At 50.6% G+C, this 26,195-nt stretch overlaps 1 protein-coding gene and 1 long non-coding RNA gene across 3 annotated transcripts in view; one reads left to right on the forward strand and one right to left on the reverse strand.

Moving 5' to 3' along the window:
* The window catches only part of LOC120590531 (guanylate cyclase D-like), a 33,444-nt gene extending 8,318 nt beyond the window's left edge, over positions 1-25,126 (reverse strand). The window contains exons 1-13 of the mRNA XM_039848326.1: positions 24,406-25,126; positions 20,677-20,972; positions 18,544-18,898; positions 17,562-17,646; positions 16,770-16,866; positions 16,557-16,685; positions 15,133-15,213; positions 12,663-12,839; positions 12,294-12,450; positions 11,878-12,018; positions 8,349-8,497; positions 6,349-6,512; positions 5,724-5,916 (exon numbers count right to left, since the gene is read on the reverse strand). Coding sequence (XP_039704260.1) covers positions 5,724-5,916; positions 6,349-6,512; positions 8,349-8,497; positions 11,878-12,018; positions 12,294-12,450; positions 12,663-12,839; positions 15,133-15,213; positions 16,557-16,685; positions 16,770-16,866; positions 17,562-17,646; positions 18,544-18,898; positions 20,677-20,972; positions 24,406-25,126 — 2,745 coding nt within the window. The remainder of the gene's footprint in view (positions 1-5,723; positions 5,917-6,348; positions 6,513-8,348; positions 8,498-11,877; positions 12,019-12,293; positions 12,451-12,662; positions 12,840-15,132; positions 15,214-16,556; positions 16,686-16,769; positions 16,867-17,561; positions 17,647-18,543; positions 18,899-20,676; positions 20,973-24,405) is intronic.
* On the forward strand, positions 858-5,582 carry LOC120590378 (uncharacterized). 2 transcript variants are annotated; one of them, XR_005649696.1, is made up of 2 exons: positions 858-2,190; positions 4,508-5,582. It is a non-coding gene; the product is annotated as an uncharacterized LOC120590378 (long non-coding RNA). The 2 variants fall into 2 exon arrangements; XR_005649697.1 differs by having other exon boundaries at positions 858-1,772.
* Positions 25,127-26,195: the final 1,069 nt, after the last annotated feature.

Here is a 26,195-nt window from a genome sequence, read left to right on the forward strand (position 1 = left end):
GCCACTTCTGGGGGGCCCCTGTTGACCCCTCTAGTCTCTGGCCCACAGGGCCATCTCTGCCATTTTAGATCTGTACATTTTAGATCACTTTTGTCTGAACACAGGCAGCCATGCCTGTCCTATCTCTTTTGATCCCAAGCCATGAGCTCTTTGGTGGCAGACCCGGGTGTCCCATCTGTACAATGTCACAGTGCCAAGTCAGGGCTTCATCTGGAGAAGAGCATGTACGTATTGAATATACACCATTTCCAAACCCCACTGGCCTTCAAATGTGTGCTGAAAAAAATGTAGATTTTGGAATCAGATAGATGTGGATTCAAACCCTGGCTCTGCCATTTACCTTGGGCAGACAACTTCACCTGTGTGAGCCTGTTTCCTCTTATGTGGAATGCATATTAAAGATAAAGTATTTAAAGAACAAGGCTCATCATAGATGCTCGATAAACAAAGACTTCTGTCTCCATCATCATCATCATCATCATCATCATCATCATCTCCTTGGCTAGTGATTTTGGAGAAGATAGAGTCACAGAATCTCAGAATTGGAAGGGACTTTAAAGGCCACCCACCCACCTCACCAGCTACAGTGGCTGTCCTGGCCTACTCATGTCTCTTAATAGGAAGGTCCCTCCTTCTTGAGGTGGCCACTTCTCCCTTTAGGTAACCCTGATTTTCAAAAGTTGAGTTGAATTGAAACCTGTCTCTCATTCGATGGTTTTAGCTCTACTTCTTGAATTCAATTCGTAAACCTTTCCTAAGCACCTTCTCTCTTCCAAAGGCCTTGTTCCAGGTGCTAGGGATACAGATGTATACCGTGGCCTTCCCCTGCTACAGGCCAGGCCAATCAAGGTAAATATAGCAATTCTCCCTCCTGTGTCTTCCCCTTTGCAGGCTAACAAGCTTAGTTCCCACATTCGTACAGCTGGCACATGCTGGCACCACTTGTGCCAGGGAGCACAGCCATCCCTGGCCAGGCACATCCACTCTCCCTTAGCACCTGGTGGACAATAATATTAGTGATAATGTTATCCCTGCCCATAGGGTGCTGCAATTCAATATACAACATTAACTGTGGATTGTGTCCTCCTACCTGTGTCTCCCAAATCTCTCCCTCATCCAGGCTATCTCTACCTGGACAGCAAGAAGTAATCTGCCCTAACCATGCCATATTCTGCTCATATACGTAAATTTACTCATACTCTCCATGGCCAATGGCTTAAAATTCACGCCCCACAGCCTAGCAATCAGGGACTCCCATGATTTGCAGAATTTCTTGACTTATTCTTAACAGTTAGCTGCTCCTGGTTCCCCACGCTTCAGCCTAACAAGAACCTTTCTACTCTCCGTAGAGACACAGGGCACTTGTTCTCTTCCAGGCCCTGATCACCCGTTCCCTCTGCCTGAAATGCTCTCCTCAAATCACTATCTGTTGAGACCTGAGCCCTCCATCAGCCCAGCTCACACTTGATCGAGTCCATAAAATCTTCCCAGTTACCAGCTGGGGAAAAGATTTTTACCCCTTTGGGGCTGTGACCTCCTTCTCCTTCCCTGTCACGTGTGGTTGTCCCCCCAGCATTTGTGGTCTGGCAGTGAATGTGGCAGGTTGGGGGTAGGGCTACCCCCAACTATGTACATTTCCACAGATGAGAGAAACTTCATACCCCGCACCCCAGAAAGAAAAAATATGAGTGAACCCTGGCTTTCCCTCTGCCCACCTCTTTCTTCCACACAGGAGGAAGAAGGCCTTATTTGATTGACAAAATTGGAAGAAGGTAAGATTAGGTGCCTAAGTGTTTGTATAGCAATTATTATGTGTCAGACACTGTTCCAAATCCTTTACAAATATTGTACATTAGATCTTCACAAGAATTCTGTGAAATAGGTATTATTACTCTTGCCATTTTGCAGATGGAAACTGGGCCAGAGAGGTTAAGTCATTCACCAACATCCCGCATCACAGATTTGAACTTGATCAGCTCAGCTCCAGAGCTCATGTGCTATGCTGCCTCTTGATGCATTTGGCCTGACCCTTTCTCCCTCTCTTTTGGGGAGGCGGGATCTGCCTGCTGTGTGGAATTTCCCTCTGATCCTGCCCTGCACATGGTTAGCTCGTGCATCTGGGCTGAATCCTGCCTCACAGAGGCAGCCCGGGAGATCCGTTGCTCGCTTGTCCCACCACTGGCCTACCAGGTATGCAACTGTGAGTCAGGGGCAGGGCATCTACTCTAGGGACCCAGTACTGCCTCAGATGGGTGACCCAAGGTCCAGACTGGGAAAGAGGAGCGGTAGAAATATCCATGGTGGCCACACATTCAGGCCACATTCTCCAAACTGCTAAAGCTGACCTCTATCCCTCCACCTGCCAGCAGGCTAAACTGGAGGGGAGAGTGTGGTATAATCAGTAATCACCTGTACAACCCCAGTGACAGAGACCAGTCACAGGCTCTGCTCTCTAGGAGCCCAGACTCGTAAAGATGATCTCTAAAGACTTAGATCTTAGATCATGGCTGCAAGCAAGGGCCATGGCTTCTTGTACACAGGTGTGGTCCTTTTGCAGATGGGAGAACACGGCCAGGGGAGAGGTAAAAGAAAAGGTTTCCATGTGAATTTTAACTCTACCACTGGCTTACTGTGTGACCTTGGGCAAGTCACTTACCTCTCTGAGCCTGTGCGGTAGGGATAGTGATCCATCCCTCTGAGGAGCACTGCAAAGTTTAAATGAGATACCCAGTGACAATCCCTAGACTGGGTCAGCACTCTTTAGATGCTTAACTAATGCTTCCTAGCCCTAGTCTGTGCTTTCCGGGAGGGGCCTCAGCACCCGCGCCTGCAGTGCTACATCGTGTTGGTGAATGAATGAACGATAGCACTTTCTTTCACATTGCTTACTTTGCAGAATGATTCTAAGCCATAAACACTTTTCATCTCTGTTTACAAATGGGAGCCTAAGGCTCGGAGTGGTGAAGTGATTTGTCCATGGTTGCTCGGCAGTATGGCCGGGGCCAGATGCAACCCCGGGGCAGCCCACATGGGCTCTGCTCTAGAGTTCTGTCCATAAAAATGCTCACTCCACGCATGCTGGGAGAGAATCGCAGACCCCCGAGGAACCAGGAAATGATTGCCTGGCTGCCTCCCAACTCAGACTGGATTAAAGAGCAGTAACCAGATCCTGCTGGGGACAGAGGGGAAACCAAGGCGGACGGTGTGAGTGATGAGAGACGGGCTCACACATCGTGAGGAATGGGCCTCCTGTTTCCCCACATCTGGAGGGGTGTGCGGGCCTTGTTTTATTTCATTTCACTCTGCCAGAAAGATGCAGACCTCTTGGCCAGAGTTCAGAGCAGATCAGAAGGCGTGATTCAGAGCTGGGAGGGACACATGTGTGAGAAAAGATTAGCAGGAGAGGAAGAGACAAGGCCCAGGGGTGACTCAGGACAGATCAAAGCTGCAGGGCTCAGCGAGATGAGACAAGATGAGGAATCTTTTGCGGGGGTCCATGAGGCCAGGGCGGCTCTGGAGGAAAGAGGGAAACTCAGCCAGCATGGGAGACAATGCCTCAGAACCATGGGCCAGGGTAGGAAAGCGGGGTCCTGAACGGGGAACAGGAGGGAAGCTGCATCCCTGGAATGTCGATGGCTCAGGTCTCCACGGGTCAGTGTTGGGCATTGTGATGCAGCAGACAGAGCCAGGTGGTGGTGGATGCTCCAGATGCCTGTTCTGGCTCTGCCGCCTACCAGCTGTGTGACCTTGGGTAAGTCACTTCTACTCTGTGCCTTGATGAGCTCCTGAGAACCCACCATGTGTTAGACATTGCCAGGCACTGGGGACAGAGTGGTTTAGGTTGGAACCATAACATGTGTCTGTGTTGTCCACAGGTAATTATGAGAGCATCACACAGGAGCTCTTAACCATGCCTGCAAGGGCAAGGAAACTAACCTTAGACTAGAAGGATGACAAGGAGGGAGCCAGGTAAAGAAGAGGAAGAGCAGTGTTCCAGGATGAGAGAACAGCAAGTACAAAGGCCTAGTGGCTAGAGAAAGCAAAGCATGTGTGAGGAATATATAGAGGTCTGCATAGGTGGAGGGCCAGAGATGCAGCCAGGGAGGTAGGCAGGGCCAGCTTCTGGAGAGCCTTGTGGGCCACTATGACCCTGGATATACTCAGGACATCCAAATCACAGGAATGGTGAGACCCACCTGAAGAGGGGTCTTAGGACCAGAATGCCCAAGTTCAAATTTTAGCATCATATCCCACTGGGAATATGTAACTAGACAAGCCACTTAGTTACCTCGATTTCCTCATCTATAAATTAGGAGTACCAGTACCTACCTCACAGATTGTTATGATTATTAAGTGGATTAATACATATCAAGTGCTTAAACTAGTGCCCAGTATACAGTAAGCACTCAATAAGTACTGATTATTGTTGTTGGGATACTGTACCTAATGCTATCAGCAGATTGCCTGGCATCTCAAACAGTTTTCTCCTCTGAAACTTCCTGTCTAGGCAACCTTCCTACTCTGACTTCATCCTCAGGGCCTGGCCTTTCCCTATTCCCCTGCATCCTTGGAGAGCTGTGGCTGGAAGGGGGATGGCTGGTCACAAATCAAGGCTAAGGCCAGTGGATCCTGAGTGTGGCCATTTCCTGGGACCAACCTCCCACCTCCATCTTCACCATGTCTGAAGCTGACTCAAGTCCCCCAGTAAATGGATCAGAATAAGGGGCAGGCTTGAGGTGAGAAGATCCCCACGGCAGGCTCAGAGGGAAATGGTTTACACAGCACTTCTGCAAGGCGGATAGAATCCTCCCATTGTCTGTGAATCCCCTCTCTGGGACTGGGGTTGTTATTTTTGTTTTATAGATAAAGGAACAGAGAAGGGAAGTGATTTGCCCAAAGCCACACAGAAGCTGGATGCCAGGCTGGGACTCAAAGCCAGGATCAAGAGGTGCAAAGGGACTAGGTCGCAGATGGTCTCAACGGCTCTGCCAAGGCCCCTGCTGCCTCTTCAGTGCCCCCGCCCACCCACTCACTCTCACCACTGGCCCACTTCACACAGAGCCATCACAACCCATTCAGCATTCCTCACAATCACCAGCCCACCCTCTCAAGCCTTAGGCATTACCCCAGTGCTTACCTAAAGCCGCCACGCCCAGACTGGATAATACTAGGAAGACAGCACCTCCTCCAAGAAGTCTTCCTTGTTCTTTACTCTGCACATCTACCCCTGGCTGGATCGAGGGTCCTCTCAGCCTTCTCTACCTCCCCTGATCATCACTTTGACTGTGAGTTGCCTTCATCTTTTACCTACAGCACCAAGAGCTCCCTGAGAGCAGGCACAGGAGCTGCCTCATCTGGTTTCCCTTGTCCAGCTGGCCCGCTGGAGGCTGAAAGATCATGTGGACCAGAACTGAGTTGTTTCAGCGAAGGCTCCAGAGATGTGAGAGAGCCCAGCCAGGAACAGCAGTGCTTCCTTTCTCACCCACAACTGACCACAGATGTAGGCATGAGTCCAGCCGAGTCCAGAGAACTTTCCAGCTCAACTATAGGTTTGCGAGCAATAATAAAAACTTATCGTTTTACACGCCTGGATTTGGGGATTATTTGTTACACAACAATAGCTACCTGATAGAAACACATGAATAAATGACTGGAAATAAATGTATGACAAACATAGTGGTAAAGGAAGGAGGGATGGAATGCCAGCCTCCTGGTACTCTCACCTTATACACGTCATGGCTGCCCAGAATAGCATCGAACAGTGTATAGAGGTCGTTGAGCAAGCCCACTACCTCAATGGGCTCACTCAGAGCTGAGATGGTAGTAAAACCCACAATGTCACTGAAGTAAATGGTAACCTGGTCAAAGTACTCCGGCTCCACAGTCACCCCCATTTTCAGAGCTTTGGCCACAGACCTGGAGGGATGGGAAGGGTCAGAGTCACAAGGTAGGAGGACCCCCTTTCCACAGTTTGCAGATAAGGGAGAGATATTTGGGGGAAATCCTGGGTTGAGGGTCAGGGGATCTGGGACAGGCCTGCTGGTGTGCTGGCCTGCAGGTTATACCTGTCCCTCTCTGGACATTATTACTTCCTCTGAAGTGAGATGGGGGACATTATACCCTCTCCTTGGCACCCACGGGAGTGAAGTCGGAGAAATTCAATTCTCGTGTGCCCAGCACAGTGTCTAAAGCATATAAAGGCTTTAGGAAAATATGTTGGGTAAGTAAACAATGAATGAATCAAATGAACTCATGGAACCCAGATTTACTGAGCACCTACTACATCCAGGTCCCATGCTTAGAGCTACTGAGGCTAGAGACACAATTGAGTCCTAAGAGGCCACTCACAGAGGGAGCATCTGAGAGAGCAGCTTTTCCGTCTTCTGCCTCTCTAGCTCCAGTTCCTCAGTTCGCTCTTGAATCAAGTCCTCCAGGTTCTGGGAATACTTCTCCAACATCCGCAGCATAGAGTCGGCAACACTGGTTTTCTTGCCTTGGTTGATGCTTTTGAACTGAAGATGGAACAAAAATCCAAACTTATCCATGAAAGTCAGCACATTCAGCCTGCGGCTTAGGAGTCTAGGCTACAGGAATGAACCAGACCCAGTCCTTGCCTGGAGGAGCTGGGTTATTGGGGACCGGGTATGTAATAGATGAGATGGCAGCTCTGACAAGGGAAAGCACAGAAAACTGGGAAGAAGAATGGGTTAGTTCTGTGTGGGGTGAGCAAAGAGAACTTTAAAAAAGAGCCTGAGTCCAGTACAGCATTATTGCTAAGGAACACTAACCCGACTGCATCGATTCTCACAACCACACTGTGGAAAGGCATTCTTTGCTCCTCTCAAAGATGGATGGATGGATGGATGGATGGATGGATGGATGGATGGATGGATGGATGGATGGATCAGTCACTAGGTAATAGATGGATGGATGGATGAATAAGTAGATGGATAGATGGGTGGATAGACAGGTAGAAAGAATATGTGTAGATTACATAATAATGTATTTCTACCTCTCTATTTCTCCCTGTATTCCAAAAACAAATTTTAAGTAGCAAGAAAAATAAAGCAATGCCACAAAATAAAATAATACATATATAAGGACATTGAGACCAAAAGAGAGTAAAGGTTTAAAAAAGAAACTAATCTAGAAGTGCAGTCTATTTGCAAAATGCATGCTAGAATGTGGTCACAAGTTCAGATATGAGCTTCCTAGCAACAAAGCAAAGAGGGATATATAGATTACAATACCCATGGCATCCATGAGACAATAGACCATTAAACTAGTTGCTCAAAACAAACACAACTACTGCTGGCACTGAGTAGAGAGAATTGCCTCTCTTAGGTCTTTGTATGAGGACATCCACGTGTGGTTATAAATCGTACCTTCAATAACTACCTGACAACCTCTCCTTGACAACATTCTGCTGTGGCTGGCTGGAAAGGGGAGGCACAAAGATGTCACCTCAAGCTTGATGCGTTGGCCTTGTGGGAGCCATTAACCAGTTCAGTCAGGCCCACTCACTCCATTGCCCCACAAACTCGTACAGACTTGCCTCACCCCTCCTGCTGCAGTCCCCAAGGCAGGCCTGGGGCCCCCAGCCCTCCTCACATCTTCCACTCTCTCTGCAGGGAACCAGTGTGGCTCCACAGCCACAAATGGCCTTTCTGCTCTGGTGCCAGGAGGCCCAGTACAGGTTTGCTCTGCAGAAAGACAAACCCAGGTTTGGACTCCAGTGCCACCTTCCGCTCTCTCAGCTACTTTGAGCAAATCCCCTTACCTCTCTGTGCCTCAGTTTCTCTCCTGTAAAGCCCAAGTGATAACAATGCTTCTTTGGAGGACTATCACAAAGATTAAATGAAATCAGCACAGCACTTAGCACAGGGCTTGGCACTCAGGAACTCAGCCAGTGTCCCTAGCACCTGGAGTTCTGAAAAAGCTTTCCTTAGAGCAGGGTCCCCAATCCTTGGGCTGCATCCCAGTTCTGGTCCATAGCCTGTTAGGAACTGGTCTGCACAGCAAGAGGTGAGAGGCAGGCAAGTCAGCAAAGCCTCATCTGTATTTGTAGCCACTCCCTGGTAGTAGCATCACCACCTCAGCTCCACCTCAGATCATCAGGCATTAGATTCTCATAGGAACACCGGTCCCTGGTGCCAAAACGGTTGGGGACCACTGCCTCAGAAGAAGGACTTCAGGCTCCACCCTCAGGGATGATGGTATTGGCCCATTGTGCCCTTTTTGCATGGGGTTCTGGACCCCAGGGGTAGCATGGAGCTCCCCCTGGGCAAAGCTAAGTGAACCGATCAGTTATTTCTTGTGAACACCAGGCTCCACTGGAAAGCACTGACCTGGGTGTAGATCTGGTCCAGGCTGGGTCTGTGCTCCGGAGCCTCTTCCCAGCACTGCTCCATCAGCTGGATGCATTCGGGTGGCCCATGGTCAGGGGACACCAGTGGCCGGCACAGGGGAGGGGGCGATGCCACCTTTCTGATGATTTCTACAATAAACATGATGTGGGTGGTGGGCTTGAAGTCCCCAGGAGGGTTCATGGGAGGGGGATGTCCTGGGTTCCTGAGAGGGAGGGCAGGTAGGTGTGTAGGGGTACAGGGATCAGGCCTTGAAGCTACTCCTTGGCCCCTGCTCCGGGCCTCAGCGCATCCTGCCCAGTAGACCCAGGATTATTGCTTTCCTGGGTTCACCCCATGGTGTGGCCAAGAAAAGGGTCTAAGGAAAAGGGTCTCAGGTCTCAGGAAAGGGTCTACCTCAGGTATAGCTGGGAAAGTGGGGTTTGAATTCTGGGTCGGCCATCACCTTTCTGTGAGGTGGTGAACAAGGCAGCGACTTCTCTGCGCCTCCGTCTCCCCATCCCTGACATGAGCTTAATAAACTGCCTTCCTGAGAGGGGCAGGGAAGGAGGAGGCGATGGATGTTGTTAGATGCCTGGCACCCAGCAGTCTCTCCACGTCACCCAGACCCTAAAACAACGGTTGCCGTTCTGCTGCCGGTGACGCCCACCTGGCTCTTTTCACCAGCCCTGCCTCCTGGAGACTTTCTGGGGCCAATCCCCTACAAGTGTGAAGCAAAACTATCTGCTTATTATCATCACCATCATTATTTTCCCAAGACAACCAACCCTGCCATGAATCTTCTTGTTCCCACTTCATATGATAAAGGCCACCAAAGTCGAGGTCAGATAGATTAGTGTTTTCGTTCTGGCTCTGCCACTTGCTATCACTCTGTGCCTCTGTCTCCCCACCTAACAATGGCTGGAAATGACTCTCATCTCAGGAGTCTGTGGGGGAGCCAGGGGTGCTGAGAGATTCACAAAGACACTGGGAGGAAGAAGGGCTGGGTCTCAAGCTCAGGCTTTCAGCAGAGTAGGATGGAGATTATCCATTTACCTTCTGCACAAGTCATATCATCTCTCTGAGCCTCAGTTTCTTCATTGATGAAAGGGGCATAATAATAGCACAGACCTCATAGGGCTGTTATGAGGCATCTCTTCCGAGGAGGGCTGGAATCCTCCTCTCCTGAATGAGGAGGTGGGCGTGCTTGGAGCCAATGAGGAGAAGATTCTTTCTGGATTTTAATCTCCTCCCCATCTCTTCGTTGGCCTCCTTGTCAAGGGTAGTGCCTGTGTCACTGTCCCATTTTACAGACAGGGTAACTGAGGTTCCTGGGGGTGAAGTAGGTCACCCACAGCCACAAGGCTGCTAGAAAGCAAAATCTAGAACTGAGCCAGATCAGCTCCTGACCTGCAGGATTTCCTCCACCCAGAGGTTCCAGGCCTACAGGCATCAGACCTGAGGGCCCCGAGTAAAGGGTCTGAAAGCTGTATGAGCTCAAAGGAGTGTGAGCAGATGGAACCAATAACACATTGTGCACACACTTTTTCAAAAGTATTCAGATGCTGTTGTGATGAATAAAATACTATTTCAAAGTGTGCTGATTTCAGAGCAGATTTTGTCTTTGGGTATTTTCAAATAGTAGCATGTGAGGTTCCAATCTTTGTTGACATTGAAATGGAGTTCTCATATGCGAACATGCTGGGAACCACTGGCCCAGGCCAGGCGGGGCCTCGTGTTCCCCCACTGTGCCAGGCCCGCTATCCACACCCCATGCATTACAGTGACTGATGGGCCCTGCTGTCAACTGAGGGAGGAGGCTGTACATCCAGCTCCATGGGGAAGATGCTCCTTGGGTGACACCAAGAGATATTAGGGCGTGAGCACTAAGCTTGGATCAGGGGACTTTTCTCTAAATCCCAGACCCCCTGCTTCCCACTGCGAAGTCCCTTCTTCTCTCTGAGCCCCTGAAAAGAGTACATTTACCCAACTCACAGGGTGATGCAATGGAGTAATGCATATGAAAGCTGGGGGAACCGCAAGATGTTATTTCTAACAGGATCTGCTTCTAAGCAGGAGAGTCAGGAGAGAACTCGAGATCCCATTAGCACAACCCTAAAACCACTGAGGCAGATATTTATTGGGTGCCCATCATGAGCCAGGCACTTAGTCTAAAGCATTTCACTGAATCCTCACAATTACTCTGGGAGCCACGCATGATGGTTCTCATTTTATAGATGAGGAAACTGAGGATCAGAGCACTAAAGGGATTTATTCAAAGTCATGAGGTGAATTGGTATAGAGCTGGGGTTAGGTGTCCCCCAGCACCTATGCTCTTAACATTTTTCTCCCTGAGACCAGGGAAAGCAGCCCAGGAAGTAGTAGGCTGTGGTCTGACAGCCTGACCCAAGGGGTGGCCATGGGGTTCCAGGCTTGGTCCCTGCACCTAAAGCCAGCTGGGGCCCCAGCCTGAAGGGGCATGCACTGGTGGCATGGTTTGCAGGCCCCATTTGGTTGGTCTTCCCTCTCTCAGTGGGCAGATGGTGGGGATAGACAGTTGAGTAGTGTTGAACAAATGGCCTGAAAACCCTACCTCCTTCTCACTCCTCCACCTCATAAATTTGGGTCTAGAATGCTCATTATTCACTGTGCTGTGCTTTGATGGAGAAAGGAAATGGGCTAGGCCTCCCCATGAGTTAAAAATTATCTCCTAGGGGTGCGAGGGGATGGTGGGTTGGGTTCCCCCACTGCCCTGCACTGTGGGCTGAGATGACAGGGTACCTGTGGGGACAGGTCCCTTGGAACTGAACAGAGGCAGGAGGGGCACACCTAGAAGAGCAGCCTGTGGTCCTGGATGCCCTGACGGAAAACACGGAAGGCGAGAAAATGTTTCTGCAAATGGCCCTGGCACTGGGTCAGAAGAGAGAAAATATTTAAGACCAGGAGATGATAGGGAAGGTGTGAGTAATCATCCTATACTCCCAAAAGTGTGGGGACAGAGATGCTCTTGAAGGAACCCCACCCGGAGAGAGAACCAAACTCCCAACGCTGAGCAACCCGGCCACAGCAGATGTGGGTCGGATGTCTGGTACATCTTTGATTCTCATTTTAAAGATGAGAAAACTGAGGCTCAGAGAGGGTAAGCGATTTGTGTAAGGTCACAGAGTAAGTAAGTGATACAACTGGGGAAGAATTGAGGTCTGTATAGACACAGAGGCTGTGCTGGGCAGTGGGGTGGTTAGGGCATAAGCATCTGAACATGTGGCAGTGACACTGGGAGAGACAGAAAAGGGTTGAGGCTTTCACCCAGAAACCGGTATCTCTAGCCCTGAGGTGTTCAGCTGCCATTTTGGCAGAGTTGCTGAAGGCTGCCTGGCTGAAACCAAAGAAACCCAATTTTTGTGGTCAAAACAGACAAGTGTATCTGTGTAGTTATTTTCAGGCCCAGATTTCCTGATGGTCACAGAGTTCCCCGACTATGTGCAGACTCCTACCAGGGACAGGCCAAGGAAGGATGAGGAGGATTCCGTACCTTCTGCTGAGAGCCCTGAAGAACCATAGGGTGGCCCTCGAGTCAGCACCTCCTGCAGGATGATGCCAATGCTGAAGACGTCTCCTTTGAGGGTGCCCTTGCCGGGGTCCCGCAGCAGCTCTGGAGCCGTCCATAGCAGCTCTGCAGTCACAGGGCACGTCCACACAACGTCACCCACTGACCACCCAAGGCGGGCCAAGCTAGGCAGGCACTTCGAATGTGTTGTGTCACTGCCCTCTACCCACAGCACTGGGGGAGGTAGGCTCCTCGCCACTTACAGATAAGTGGCCTGTGGCTCAGAGAGGAAACGCCATCATCTTCAGGTCACACCACAGGAGGTGCCAAAAGATGGGAGATCTTCCCCTCTCCTCCTGCCTCAGAACCTACTGGCAGCCCCCTGCCCACCCTGAGCTGACCTTCTGGGACTGGCCGGGGGCGGGGAGCCCGCTGAGTGTCCAGGAGCTCTGCATAACCATGGTCCGTGACCTTTAGCACAAAGCGGCCATCCACCACACAGTTTCGGGACTTGAGGCGGCCATGAGGGAAACGTTGATGGTGCAGATACCGCACGCCCTAGGGTGGACATAGGAGGGGCCTCTGGTCCTCTCAGAATTCCCTCAGGTCCCAGAAAGCTCTCCTGCCTCCCCTCACCTTTTGCCACACTGTTCAGATTTTCCTCAGACAAAATGGAAAGAGTTTGGGTCTGGGAATTCTGAGCATCTCTTGTCTCCCTGAACTCCCCACCCCCATCCCCCACAACTCCAGGCCCAGGGGAGGGTTCTCACTTGGATCAAATCCAGCAGCAGGGAGGCCTTGAAGGTCCAGTCCAGCCGCAGAGCCTCATTCCGCAGCAGGTCCTCCAGGCTGCCTCGGGCACAATGCTCCAGCACCAGAGCACTGATCCCAGGGGCCGTGAAGAAGCCCAGGCAGGCGGCAACATTATCATGCCGCAGCTCTCGCATCTGCTGGGGCAGTGAGCACCTTAGTAGCCCCCAGGGGTCTCTTGGAGGCTGGACTAGGTGCAGTCAGCATCTGGACCTTCAGTAGTTAGCACCCAGCACAGAGCTGAGCACAGAGAGGCATCGGAAATAATGGATGGATGGATGGATGGATGGATGGATGGATGGATGGATGGATGGATGGATGGATGATGGAGTGATGGATGGATGAATGGGTAGGTGGCTGGATGGATGGATGAGCAGATGAGTGGGCAGATGGAAGGATGGATGAATGGGTGAGTGGAAGCAGCATAGATGAATAAGTGAATGAGCTGTAAGCAATTTCACAGTACAGGGATCTAAGCCTGTTTCCCAACCTAAGTGGCGCCATGGACCTGGAAACTGTCAATTCTTTCTCCAAGACTCAGAGACTGATGAGGAAAAGAAAAGGTGCAGGAGGGATCATGTCCAAGCAGAAAGCAGCCTCCCTGATAGCTGACCAACAGGTCAGAGAACTCGAACCCAATGAGCGATGCCAGTATTTGCCCAAGCAGGAAAGATGGAACCTCACAAAAACGTTTGGGGGTCATCTAAGAGGGGAAGACCTAGTTATCCTCACGCATAGAGAGTCACACGCATATTAACATATGTGATGAGGTAAGAATGGCCTCAAATCCTTTGGCACTCTTATCAAGAGGTGGGGACTCTGTTCCCTCCCTTTGAATCTGAGCATGCTCTGTGACACTGTGACCAATAGAACATGGTAGAAATGCGAGTTTCTGGTCTGGGTTTAGAAGACTGGCAGCTTCTATTTTCTGTCTCTTGTTGTCCTCTCTGTTGGAGCCCTGAATGGCCATAAGAAGTCTCCCTACCCAGAGTCACCACACTGGAGAGATGACATGAAGAAGCCCTGAGACTGCACAGAGTGGGGAGACAGGTCCAGCGGAGCCCACTCTTCCAATTGCCCTGCCAAAGCCCTGAGCATGAGAGTGAAGCCACAGAGGCCCTTTGGACCGGGGGTCAGCAAATTTTTCTGTAAAAGTTCAGATGGTAAAAATTTGTGGGTCATACAGTCTTTGTCACAAATACCCACCTCTGCTGTTGTAGGGCAAAAGTAGCAGAGACAAAACATGAACAAATGAGCATGGTTGTGTTCTAATAAAACTTTATGAAAATAGGCAGTGAGCCTGATATGGCACATGGGCCATAGTTTGCCAACCTCTGACAGCCTGTTTATAAGCTGAATACACTGAGTGATCCCTGCCAATGCCAAGTAGAACTGAAAAATTGCCCAGCTGAGCCCTGCGCAAATTTCCTACCTTCAAAATTGTAAGATATTATAAAATCATTTGGGAGAGTATTGAGAGTTGTTGCTTTAAGACACTACATTTTGGGGTAAGTTGTTACACAGTCATAGAGAACCAGAAGAGCATATCGAAAGGTCTGAGAAGTTCTATCGCTAACCTAAGCAATTTCCAAACTTGTTTGATCACATGTAGGGCCTTTTCTTTTAAGAAACGTCTACACGCGTTGGTTGTAAGACGCCCACTGGGAAATGTCTAACCTAACCTCCAGTCACTGAATCTCTACCAACCTGACTTCAGAAAGTGGCGACATTGGAAATAATAATGCAATTCATCATTTATCAAAGGCACGCTACTTTCCAAGGGCAGTGCTAGGTTATTTTGTATACTGTCTCCAATCCTCAGAATCCCCCTGCGTGGTTTCATTAGCTCCATTTTACAGGAAAGCTACGTGCCCTGTGGAGGCATAATTCCATCTGGGACCTTTCTGACGCAAATCCTGTGCTCTGTACTCCACTCTACAGTGCCTCTCAGGATGGTGACAATCTCAGGGATGAAGGGGTTTATGATATTAGAGATGACAAGTGACTGAAGCCCCCCAGGAAAAGGAACCGTGTCTCTCCTCTTTACAGCTGTCTCTCCCAAACCCAGAACATGGCCTGGCACACAAGTGGTGCTCGATGAATAGTGACTAAGTAGGTAAATGGGTGGAGGCATGGAGGTATTAATTATGCATGTGGTGATACTGGTGGGGGAGACTGTGCCTCTGGTGGTTATGGCGATAAATCTGTTGGGGTGGTGACATGACTTTAGGTATGCTGGTGTGTGATAGTGACAGTGATGGTGTATGACTGCGATCAAGGTGTGACAGTGGGGAAGCGACCATGATGACAAGAGGGACTTCCTTTCTAAAGCTAGACGCTTCCACATTGAGTAGGAACCTATCCAGACCAGTGGGGGTCTCCTCACAGCACCCGCTCCCAGCCCACCTTCCAGGCCCTCTGCAGTCCTACCTTTCTCAGGAGGCTGAGGCAGTTTGGCCCCAGCTCAGGGGCTGTGCCAGCTTCAAACTTCTTCAGCCATACGCACTCTCCCTGTTCAAGGCAGAACAAGAGTTCATCCACTGCTCGTCCGCAGCCGTGTGACTTCGGGCAAATCCCTCAGCCTCTCTCAGCCTCAGCTTCTTCCCCACAAACATGCTCTTTTTTTGTGCTCCAAGGCTGGCAGAGCCTAGCCAGCAGAAACAAAAGTTGAACTTTACTATAGCCTGGGCAGGGCCAAGGGCCCAGCTTTGGCTAACAGACCTGAGTTCCAGTCCTAACGCCACCACTTTCTAGCTCTGTGACCGTGGGCACGTACTTCAGTTCTCTAAGCCTCATATTCCAGTTCTGTAAAGTGAAAATGATATACCCCCACCCACACTACGGGAGCAAATGAGGTGGGGAATATAAAAGTGTTTGCTCCGGGCCTCAAGGTCAACTTTATTCTGCAGGCCTCAGGCTCCTAACAATACACCAAACCCTGTAGGTGAGGGGGGTTCTGTGGCTCAGGGACTCTAGGGGAGGACAGAGGAGGATGGGAGAGGTGGAGGTCTCAGGCCCAGAGTGAGCTCGGGCCCATCTCTCCTCTTAATGGTGGATTTCTGCCTCCTCAACCTCAGCAGCAGCCTGTCAGCTAACTCAAAGGAGCAGATAAAACATGCTTTGCACATCATTAAAGCCTCCTTTCAGTAGAAAAGAAAAAAAAACACAAAAAACAAAAAACAAAAAACCGGAATTCCCCAGAGGAGAAGGTAGAAAAGAAGGAGCAAGAGCTTCATGTTATTTCCTGTAGAAACAATTAGTTCAGCTCGTCAAGCATGAGTCACGGAATAGAAGAAATGGAACATCAGTGAGTTGCTGCATTTGAGAACACAGCACCTGGGGAATAGCAGTGTTCTCAGCAACTTTAGAATTTTGCCTGTCTAACCTCTGATCTTCCAGCCTCCCTGTCAGCTGGTGGCCCAGGCTCTGCCAGGAGGCAGTTCTGGGGTTGGTGCTGCCCCCACAAGTCAGGGCCTCAGGGACCCAGGATCTCACTGTCCTTCACCAAAGCAGGCAGGAGGGTGACCTAGGCTGGACCATGTGCTGAGATAGGCCCTGAGGTGGACCCACTGCTGGCAGTGGCCAGGTCCATGTGTCCAGGCCCTGATTTTTTCCCAAGGTCAGATCATGAACCATGCCAGACTAGGAGCCGGGAGTCCTGCTTCCCACTTCTAGTCCTGACACCAATTTGCTTTGGGACCCAAGAAGGACACTGGCCATCTTTGGGCCTCGATTTCCCATTCTGTAACAGAAGTGGGGCATGCAGAGGCCCAAGAGATTGTGGGCTCCCTTGGCTTCTCCCAAACTGACTACAGCTCTCTAGATCTGGGAATAGTAGTGGCGGAGGCCCTCACCTGGTAGAGAGCCACATTGGTAGGCTCCTGGGGTGCTGGCAGGCTTCTTGCTGACCCCTGGGACACTGACCTCCGGCTTCCACCATCCGTCGCACTTCTTGATTCACTTGCACTGTCCACATGCAGCCTCTGGAGGGGGCAGACATGGTCAAGAGCCTAGATTGAGCCATGGTCCACTGCCTGCCCACCTAGCCCAGCACCTGCCCCACCTACTTGTCTGCTTAGGGCCCGATGGATGAAAGTGAGCTCCTGGGCTGTCAGCAGGATCCTGTGGGGTGCCCTCGCCAGCCGCAGCTGCTGGATGCCCAATCTGCAAGTGAGAGAAAGTTCAGGGCAAAAGAGATGGCATGAACATCACTCTCCCCTAGCTCTGGCCCCTTGGACCTGCCTCAAATCCAGAGCTCTCCCCTATCCTCTCCCTTTTTCCTTTCCTATTTCCCCAGCAGTCCCAGCTGGGCTGAGAGGGCACCACCAAGCAGTGCACTCCACAAAGTCCCTCAGCCTTGGCTCAGGGCTGGACTGTTAGCCTGATGCACCTGCTGGTCCTGGCCTCAGTGTTCCCACACCTAGAGGCCTCATGGGATGGCCAGAGCCTGGGGTGAGGGCTGAGAGTAGAGGGGTGCCCCTCCTAGATGTGGCCGAGGCTCAGGGAACACAGGGGACTTCAAATCCAGGAAGAATTGTTTTCAAAGCTGAAAGTCCCTGGGGATCATCCTGGCCAAGCCCTCATGGTATAGATGCGTGGCCTGTAGCTCAGGGAGGACCAGGTCTTGTCCAAGTCCCAGGCTTCTTCTCCAAGTTTCAAATGAGCCTTCCAAGAGGCACCCAGCCTTCACAGAGCCTGACCAAGGTTCTCAGATGGACAAAACTATGGGACACTCTTGAGGTCTTGGGATAGAGGATGGAAAAGCCCCCTGCAGATTGCGAGGGCTGTGCACACAGGAGAGAGACCCTGCGGGGCAAGGACACAGAGGAGCAAAATGAGGCGAGTACACAGATTCTCACCTGATGAGGCAAATGAGAGCCCCGCCGGTCAGCACCAGGACACAAGCCAGGGCCAGAGCAAGGAGGCTGCCTGGGGGCTCCGTACCTGTGGGGGAAGCTGGGCAGATATGAGTCCCGACAGTCACAACTGCACAAGGAATACGGCCCCTTCACTCAGCTCCTGTATGTATTCTTCAGTACTCCTCTGAGAAATAGGGACGTGATCCCTGCCCAGCTCCCTCCCCAGGGATAAGGCTCAGAATGGTCCTTGACACGGAAAATCCTATCTGCGGACAGATCATCAGGCACAGATATTGATTTCCAGTATTATTGTCTCGGTTCTCACCTCAAGCTCCCTGCTTTTGGACCTCATGGACCCTGCTCAGACCCCATTACAGTCTTGGTCACACTATGGCCTTTTATCTGCCGGATGTCAGGTCCTTTCCCGCTAGACTGAGAGCAGCTGGACAGCGGGACCTGTGTCTTATATATCTTTGTGTCTCTGGCACCTAATACAGGGCCTGGACATGGCAGATGCTGGATAAAAGTTGTGTATCCCTGTCAATTATTATCCTACTTCTTGCATGCCCTTTACAATGGGCCACTCACTACCTGTTTTGGCAGTCAGCTTTATTGTCATTCACTTTGACTGTTAGAAGAGGCTTCCTAATTCTGAATCTAAATCTCCAGCCCTCAAGCCAGGAGTTGGATGAAAAGTGGCTGCTTAGGACCATGTGCTCTGTGAGTGTTTTAGCCCTGCTCAGCTGAGAGGAGGCCTTGCTAGCCTTCCCTGGCATTATACAACTCTTAGTTCAATCTTCTCAATAGAGAGTCAAGCCTTTTCTTTGCACCCATTCCCACTTCTCATATGACTGTCCACATGGAAAGCCTTATGAATGAATGATGGATGGATAGATGGATAAATGGATGGATGGATGGATGGATGGATGGTCAGATGGACAGATGGATGGGTGGATGTGTGTATGGATGGATGATGAATTACCTCTCATGCACAGCGTATTGGGGTCAAACCAGCAGCTGGAGTCACGTGCTGGAGGGGCCCCTCCTGGAAAGTGTATGGCCCTGCCCAGGGGCTGCACTTGCCATGTGCCAGTGTCTAAGATGTGGGTGGGGACCAGTTGGCTTTCTTGACCATCTGTGTCCAAAATGACGTACTGAGCCAGCCTCCTGCCCTTCTCATCCGTCCGGATCCTCTGGCTAAAGCCAGCTACGTCCAGAGCCCCTATGTGGTCCCCTAAGTGGGCCCCCAAGAGCCCTGCCCCATGGCTCTCAGAGCGGTTCAGGGCATGGGCCAGCAGGATAACAGCATCATAGATGGTTCCAAAAAGCGGGGACGCCTGTGGAAGAGAAGGTCCCTCAACCCCATAACCCCATGGCACAGGCTCCCAGACATCTCTGAGTCCTGGCCCTCCTGCCAGCAGCAATTGTTTGAATTATCATCTCCTTAATGCCCCGCCACCAACACACGCCTCTCTTTGGTCCCACAGTTACCTCTGTCCCCACTAAGCAGCCTCACAGTCTCCATGGCCACCACAACCACTGACTCTGCTGTCTCACAGGCATCTCGAACTTACCTAATATGTCCAAAACAGAACTCCTGGTTCTGTAAGTTTTCACCTGACTCTACCACACCAACCCCACCCCCCGCTTCCCATATTCTAGGAAATAGAACCACAGTGCCTCTCAAGCCTTGGCTTGATTCTTGACTCATCTCTCTCTTCTAGTTCACCAAGTCTCTTTGGCTTTTTCAAAATTTATTCCCAGCCCAATTGACCTCTCACCCCCTTTACTCCTTCACCTGGGTCCGAGCCCTCTCTCTGCTCACCTGAACCACACAGGAGCTTCCTAAGGGCCAACTTGCTTCCTGCCCTCTCAGGCCATTCCCCATAAAGCAACAGAAGTGATTTTTTTTTTTTTTAACATAAGTCAAACCTTTTCTTACTTAAAACCCACGGATGGTTTCCCATTTCACTTATAAGTTCAGACTTATTAACCTAGCCTACAATGCCCCACATGGTCAGGCCCTACACTTATCTCAGATCCTTTTCCTCATTCCTCATGACAATCTAGCCATCCTACACTCCCCTCTGCCTGCTCCTCTAGCCATTGGAGTTCATGCTGCCTCAGGACCTTTGTGCTTGCTATTTCCCCGGCCTGGTTGCTCTTCACCCAGATCTTCACCTGGCTGCCTCCTTATCACTCAACACTTGGCTCAAGTGCTACCTTCTACAGTGGGCTTCCCTTCCTGTCCTAACTGTTGTTGCCCACTACTCCGTCCTAGCCACTCTCTGCCACTTTATCCTGTTTTATTTTCTTGATGATGTTATCACTATATGAATTGGGTTACTGGGTTGTTTGGCTACTGTCTGTCTCGCCTTAACAGAATAGAAGCTCCTCAAAGGCCAGATCTGTCTTGTCCATTATTGTGTCTTTGATGCTTGGAACAGTGTCACATGAGAACTCAATTCACATTTGTCAGATGACTGATGGGTTGAATGACCCTCCGTCAGCATCTGCATCCCTGTTACCACCTCCAGACACCATTATCTTCCTATCACCAAGAAGCAGCTATCCCAGGGACACTCAAGCAGCTGAATTCTATAAGCCACAACTGAGTGGCAGCTGCACCCCACACCCAACACTCTTCAGATTCACAGCAGTGACATCCCAAACTTTCCTGCTTTCTCACATCCCTGACACTCTCTCTTTCTGATCTTCACAATTTGCTAGAGAGATATAGATAAAGGAAAGGAAGAATGGCTGCAAGAGAAAGAGCAGCTAAGCCAGAAATCAGAATTAGAGGAACTGAGTCAGTGACAGAAAACTAGAAGCAAAACAGACACAAGAGGAGAATTGATCAAGCAAGCCAAAAGAGTGAAAACAAAAAAGAAGACACACACACACACACACACACACACACACACACTCCTATGAGAGCAAAAGAGAGAGAGTACGCCCGGGACTAGGTAGAGAGTCACTTTGTCAAATAAGGGATGGATCACATGCCCACAGTGGAGATAGGACTAGTTGGCAGCTGGCCAAGCCCAGGAAGACCTGGAGTGGGTGAGGAGCACACCAGCCCATAGCCCTGCTCTCAGGGCCTGCACCGACCTACCTGCTGTGTCTCCAGGTGGACTGCCACATTTTCATTGGCCCCAGCAGCTTCGAAGGCCTTATCCGTGGGACTAGACTCCAGGCTGACGGTGAGCACTGCATCATAGACTTCTCTCAGGGGCCCCATGTGGCCGAGGGCGGGGTAGGAGCGGTTGCGGTAGGGCAGGGAGAAGAGCATGGTGTCATAGGGCAAGAAGACCAGCCTTCCATCTGCCAGGCCCTGGGCCCACACTCGCCTCAGCAGGGCCGTCTGCTCGGAGCCACCCAGGAGCGCCGAGTGCATGCACAGCACCACGACTGCGGACAGAGGTGACAGGCTCACCTTCGCAGGCCTTCTCTGAAACCCAGAAGTCTCTGGCCTGGAGAGCTGCTCAGAACTCTTAGGTTCATTCCCTACTCCTATGCAGCCACTGCCCAGACCCCTCCCTATCAGTCTGGGGAAAAGAGGACTATCCCCTTTATCTGTTCCCTCTGTAACGATAACAGCCAACGCCACCAAATCTGAGCTTGGCCTGGTGCTGAAGATAGATTTGTATTAATATGTCCCTTTCAGCCTGCATGCCCAATCATTTTGACTAACTTCCCACCCTCTCTCTGCCCTGCTGACTCTGACAATTGTTAATATTTATTGACAGCTTGCTCTGTGTTGTCCTAAAGTACTTTTACAAATTTGATATTATAACAGTACTGAGAAGTATATTTATCATTATTCTACTTTCAGAGGAGGAAACCAAGGCATAGGAACTTAAGGAGTTACCCCAGGTATATAACCCCCTTGGTGGCAGGGCCAGATCTAAACCTGGGTAGTCTGGCTCCTAGGCTGTCATCTGCTTTTTTAAGCCTTTTAAAAAATTGAGATAATTCATATACCATCAAATACAGCCTTTAAAAGTGTACAACTCAGCGTATATACACGGTTGTGTAACCATCACTACTATTTAATTCTAGAACATTTTCATCATCCCAAAAAGCAACCTTGTACCCATTAGCAGCCACTCCCCATTACTCCTTCCCCCTAACCCCAGTAAGCCACTCATCTACTTTCTATTTCTATCGATTTGCCTAATCGGGACATTTCACATAAGTGGGATCATACAGTATGTGGTCCTTTGTGGCTATTTTCTTCTTTCACTAACATAATGTTCTCCGGGTTCGTCCACGTTGTAGCATGAATCAGTATTTCATTCACTCTTATGGCTGCTCAATATTCCACTCTATGGATAGACTACATTTTGTTTATTCATGTACCATCAGTTTGTAATCCCGACTGTGGCCCTGGGTGGCATCCTCAAGGTCTAAGCAGACACGAATGCATTCCCCTTTACCATAGTAAAAGAAATCAGCCCTAGGTAATAAGGCAGCCAATTTCACCCCCAGGCACCAAGGACAGAAGGGAGCCCTGCCCAAGGTAAGGGTCCCACATATCTGCCCAAAGTAAAGGTTCTCTGCATCTTAGGTACCTGACCAGGGCTGCAACGCCCACCAAAAAAGGGCCACCACTTTCTTTGGATGTGGCCCACGTTCCTACTGCAATCTCTTTCTCCAGAAAATGCAGAACATGGAGCAACCAAGGAAGGCCGAGGGGCATGTAGAAGTAAGAACCTGGAGCCCCTGCCTCTGCTGAGCCCCTAGGTGGCCATGCTATGTAAGCCATGGGCAGGAGCCACCTGCTCTTGCCCCCAGAATAATGGGGAGGGCCCTCGAAGAGAGCTCCACAGGACTGGGGGGAAACAGAACCAGGGCTTCCTTTACCCCGTCTCTGCCAGGTTTCTGTTCAACTTCTCACCAAATCTCCCTTCTTTCAGAAGTCAGAACCGTGTTCTGCACTTGGCCACAAGGGAGCGCTGATCTGCACATGTGGGTCAATTAAAGGGTAAAAGCCTCTACTGATTGTAAACAGGGCTCACTGCACTAGCGGCATTGTTGTAATCCCTTTATCTGCCATAGTCCATTTCATCTTCACAACCCTGTGAAGTAGGGGCTTTTGTTAGCCTCATATTATTGATGAGGAAACTATAGCACAGAGAGGTTTAGTGACTTGCCTGAAGTCACACAGCTGGTAGGAGGTGGGGCCAGGAGTGGGGTCCTGGCAATCTGATTCCAGAAAATGTACCTGTAACCACTCTGCCTCCTGGCTCCCGTGGCTAGGACTCAATCCCCTGAAACAGGGTGGAGAAGGAGTCTGATGAGGTTCCCCCTACCCACTTCCACTGTGCTCCAGCCACACAGAAGTGACCTGTTCATTCTGCTAGTCCCATTAACATGCTGCCTCTGTCCCTTTGCACTAGCTGATCCCTCCGCTCAGAATGCATCCCCTCTCATTCCCACCTGCAATTGATTTCTCATTTTCATGCCCTGCCCTGATGTCACCTTCCCTGTGAATCCCTGCTCACCTTTAAGTAGATCAACTCCCCTAGCCTCTGGGCTCCTCTGTCACCTGTATAGGTATCTGTCTCCTGTCAAACTCAAGCTCCTCACTGCTGGGGCCCAGCCATTTCCTCCCTAGCCCAGCCAGGGTCAGGCACAGAACAGCGCTCAGTGACTCTTGATTGAAAGGTCTTTACAAAACACTCAGTCACATATATCTATCTGCTCCTTGTGACCCTGTGAGATAGGTTTTATTATCCCCATTTCACTTGCTGGAAAACTGGGGCTCACAGAAGTGAGGCACCATTCCTGAGTGGCAGTGGGCACACCTGAGCCACGTCTCATGCTCCACTCTGCTCTAACTCACTAACTGGCCACCAGAGCTCAGGGACTGCCCAACCCACTCCTCCTCACTGGTGCTGGCTTCAACTCCCTCAAATCTAGAACACTTGGTGGTTAGTCTCGGTGGCTTTCAAACTGCGTTCCCAGTACTCAAGATGTAATAAATACGTCTTACTTTGGTATGCTCTCATAGCTGAGTGTATAAAATTGATTTTCACAAAACTGAAGGGAAGTTTCACAGAACGAGACTCTCTCCTGTTATCTGCAATGCACTCTCATATTCACTACTTTGATTCTATTTCATTCTATTCCACTCAATTCCAGTCTTCTCTATTGCTTTCTATTCATTCTTTTTCTTCCCTTGTTTGTAATGCTAGTCTTGATTCACCAGACTGGTTTCTTGACACAAATGACTCACAGTTCAAAAAACCCCAGTGTAGATTAATTCTCAGGTTTCTTGTGTCTTTTTGGTGCTGCCTCCCCTATACCCCATTCCTCCATGCCTCCTCCAGGAAGCCTCCTCAGATCTCCCAGGGCCCAGCCCCATGCCTCCTCCAGATCACCAGGCTTCTGCTCCCTGGGATGGTCTTGACTTCTCTGTCATAACCGCCGGCTTACAAACCTGCCCCTCCACTCCACAGTCATCCCTTAGAGACCAGTCACTGTGAAACTAAGAATGGCTCTAATTCCTTTCCCGAGGCTCAGGTACTTCTACTCTTTCGTTTCCTTCATCGTACCAGGCAAGAACAAAGCCCTTGTCTCCCATTTCACAACTAACATTTGAATCAGAGCTCAAAAATCTGGCTGCACCAAATGCCGACTGTGTGACTTGGACATATTACTTCCCTTATCTGAGCTGCAAAGTGCAGACCTCAGCAGGACCAGCTCACATGGCTGCCGGGAGGTTAAATGTGGGGCCATTGTCAAGTGCTCAGCCAGTGTCTGACGCCAAGGAAACTCTCCATCAACCACCATATGAAGTCCAGGCTGCCCGTAGAAAGAAGGCACCACATACACTTACTTTTCAGGCCGTCTACGCTGCAGAGCTGCTTCAGGACTTCTGTGGCCCCCTGCTCCCCAGGTCCCAGAGAGGTCACCAGCCCCACAGGCAGCCCGTGTGTCCTGAGAGTCATGGCTACCTCTCGGGCCGTAGCCACCCAGATGTCCTGGTGAGAGGACACAATGGCCACACGAGCCCAGCCAAAGTATCTCATGATAGACAGCAGCACTTGGGCAGCTGAAGGCAAGGTGGGCACCAGCTTACCTCCTCCCTCTGGAGCCCCACATGCCCAGGAGAAGAGGGTCTTGTCCCAGCCCTGGGCCAGCAGGGCTGCTGCTGGGCAGTAACCAGGATTGACAGGACCCACAAAAGCGGCTACTGTGTTCTTGTGGGCCAGGAATGTGGTCAGGGCATGAAGGGTGTCACAGCCCGTGGGGAGGACCACGGAAGCCAGCCGCAAGCCCAGCACCAGCGAGGAGTCCTGATTGGCTCGGTCCACAGCCAGCTGGGCAGCAGCATTGGGGAGAGCCTGGGCAAAGATTGGGTCGCAGTCCCAGGGACCCAGTACCCCCAAGGTGAATGTCCTTGCCCCCCAGGCAAGATCAGGGAGAGAGCCAGCCCACAGGAGGGCACCCCAAAGCACCACAGAGAGAAGGGGTAGAGAAGGGACAGTTTTTGAATGGCCAAGAGTAGACTCCCGTGGGCTCCGGCAGGGCGGGCAGGTCTTTCTGAGAGGCAGCATCCAGTACCAACCTTCAGGGTACAAGCACCCCTGCAGTCCTGGGGAATAAGAAAAAGGTTTCCTTTCTAGCATTTTCTGTCAGTGCTTCCTACATGATTTTGAGGCAGATACCTCCTCCAGGAACTTCAGCTTCCTCATTGGTAAAATGAGAGATTTGGACCCATGATGTCTGAGGACTCCAGCATTTGGGGGCTAACATCCTCCCCAGGACTGGTTAACAGCCTCATGATGTCTATGCAGGGTCCTGGGCTGGAGCTCAATGGCTTGGCGTATGGGCTCTGGAGTCCGAGCTGACCAGACCTGCTCACTGCTTCCCATTCGAGTGGCCCTAGGCCAATCTCTGAAGCCTCACTTTCCTCTTCTGTAAAATGTGGATGATGAAACTTACTTTATAAAGTTAATGTGATGATTAAACGACATAATGTGAAGCACTTAGCACAGTCCCTGGTACTTAGGCGTTCAGTAAACCCTGCCTCTTACAATCTGTTACTATGAATTCTTCCTGCAGTCATCCTCCAAGGTGGGCCAAGTTCTCCTGGTGCTCTTCTGAGCCTCCCTTGCTTCTTAACCTCAAGCCCAGCACCATTTCACAGCACTTGACTCTGCCAGATTCCGTGGGCCCTATATCATAAGCAGGGCCTGGGTACTGTAGCTCCCGCATTGTGTATCTGCGGCTAGAGGGTTCACATTGTGTGTGCAAAGTCAAATCTCTGATCCCCTTATAGCCCTGGGCAGATGAATGTCTTTTTATCCCCATTGTACAGATGAGGAAACCAAGGGGAACTGAACGGAGTGGCAGAGAGACAGGATTTGGACAAATCTGTTCAGCTCATCTGTCACTCACACTGGGCTTCCTTGACTCGGACACTTGGACTGGGGCATTCCCCACTTCATTTTACTGTTTCAGGACCTCGATGCCCATCCTACAGCCCTGAAACTCCTGCCTGGCCTCATTTTGCGTTCCTGCCATTGCCCCTCTCTCACCCACAGGACTCAGCCACGTCCTCCCGCACCACTTATGCAGCCAGCACCCTTCCACTGTGGGTGCCCCAGGAAGGCAAAGGGTTCC

This window comes from Pteropus medius, unplaced genomic scaffold (assembly GCF_902729225.1).
Source record: "Pteropus medius unplaced genomic scaffold, Ma_sr-lr_union100, whole genome shotgun sequence".
Taxonomy (NCBI): domain Eukaryota; kingdom Metazoa; phylum Chordata; class Mammalia; order Chiroptera; family Pteropodidae; genus Pteropus; species Pteropus medius.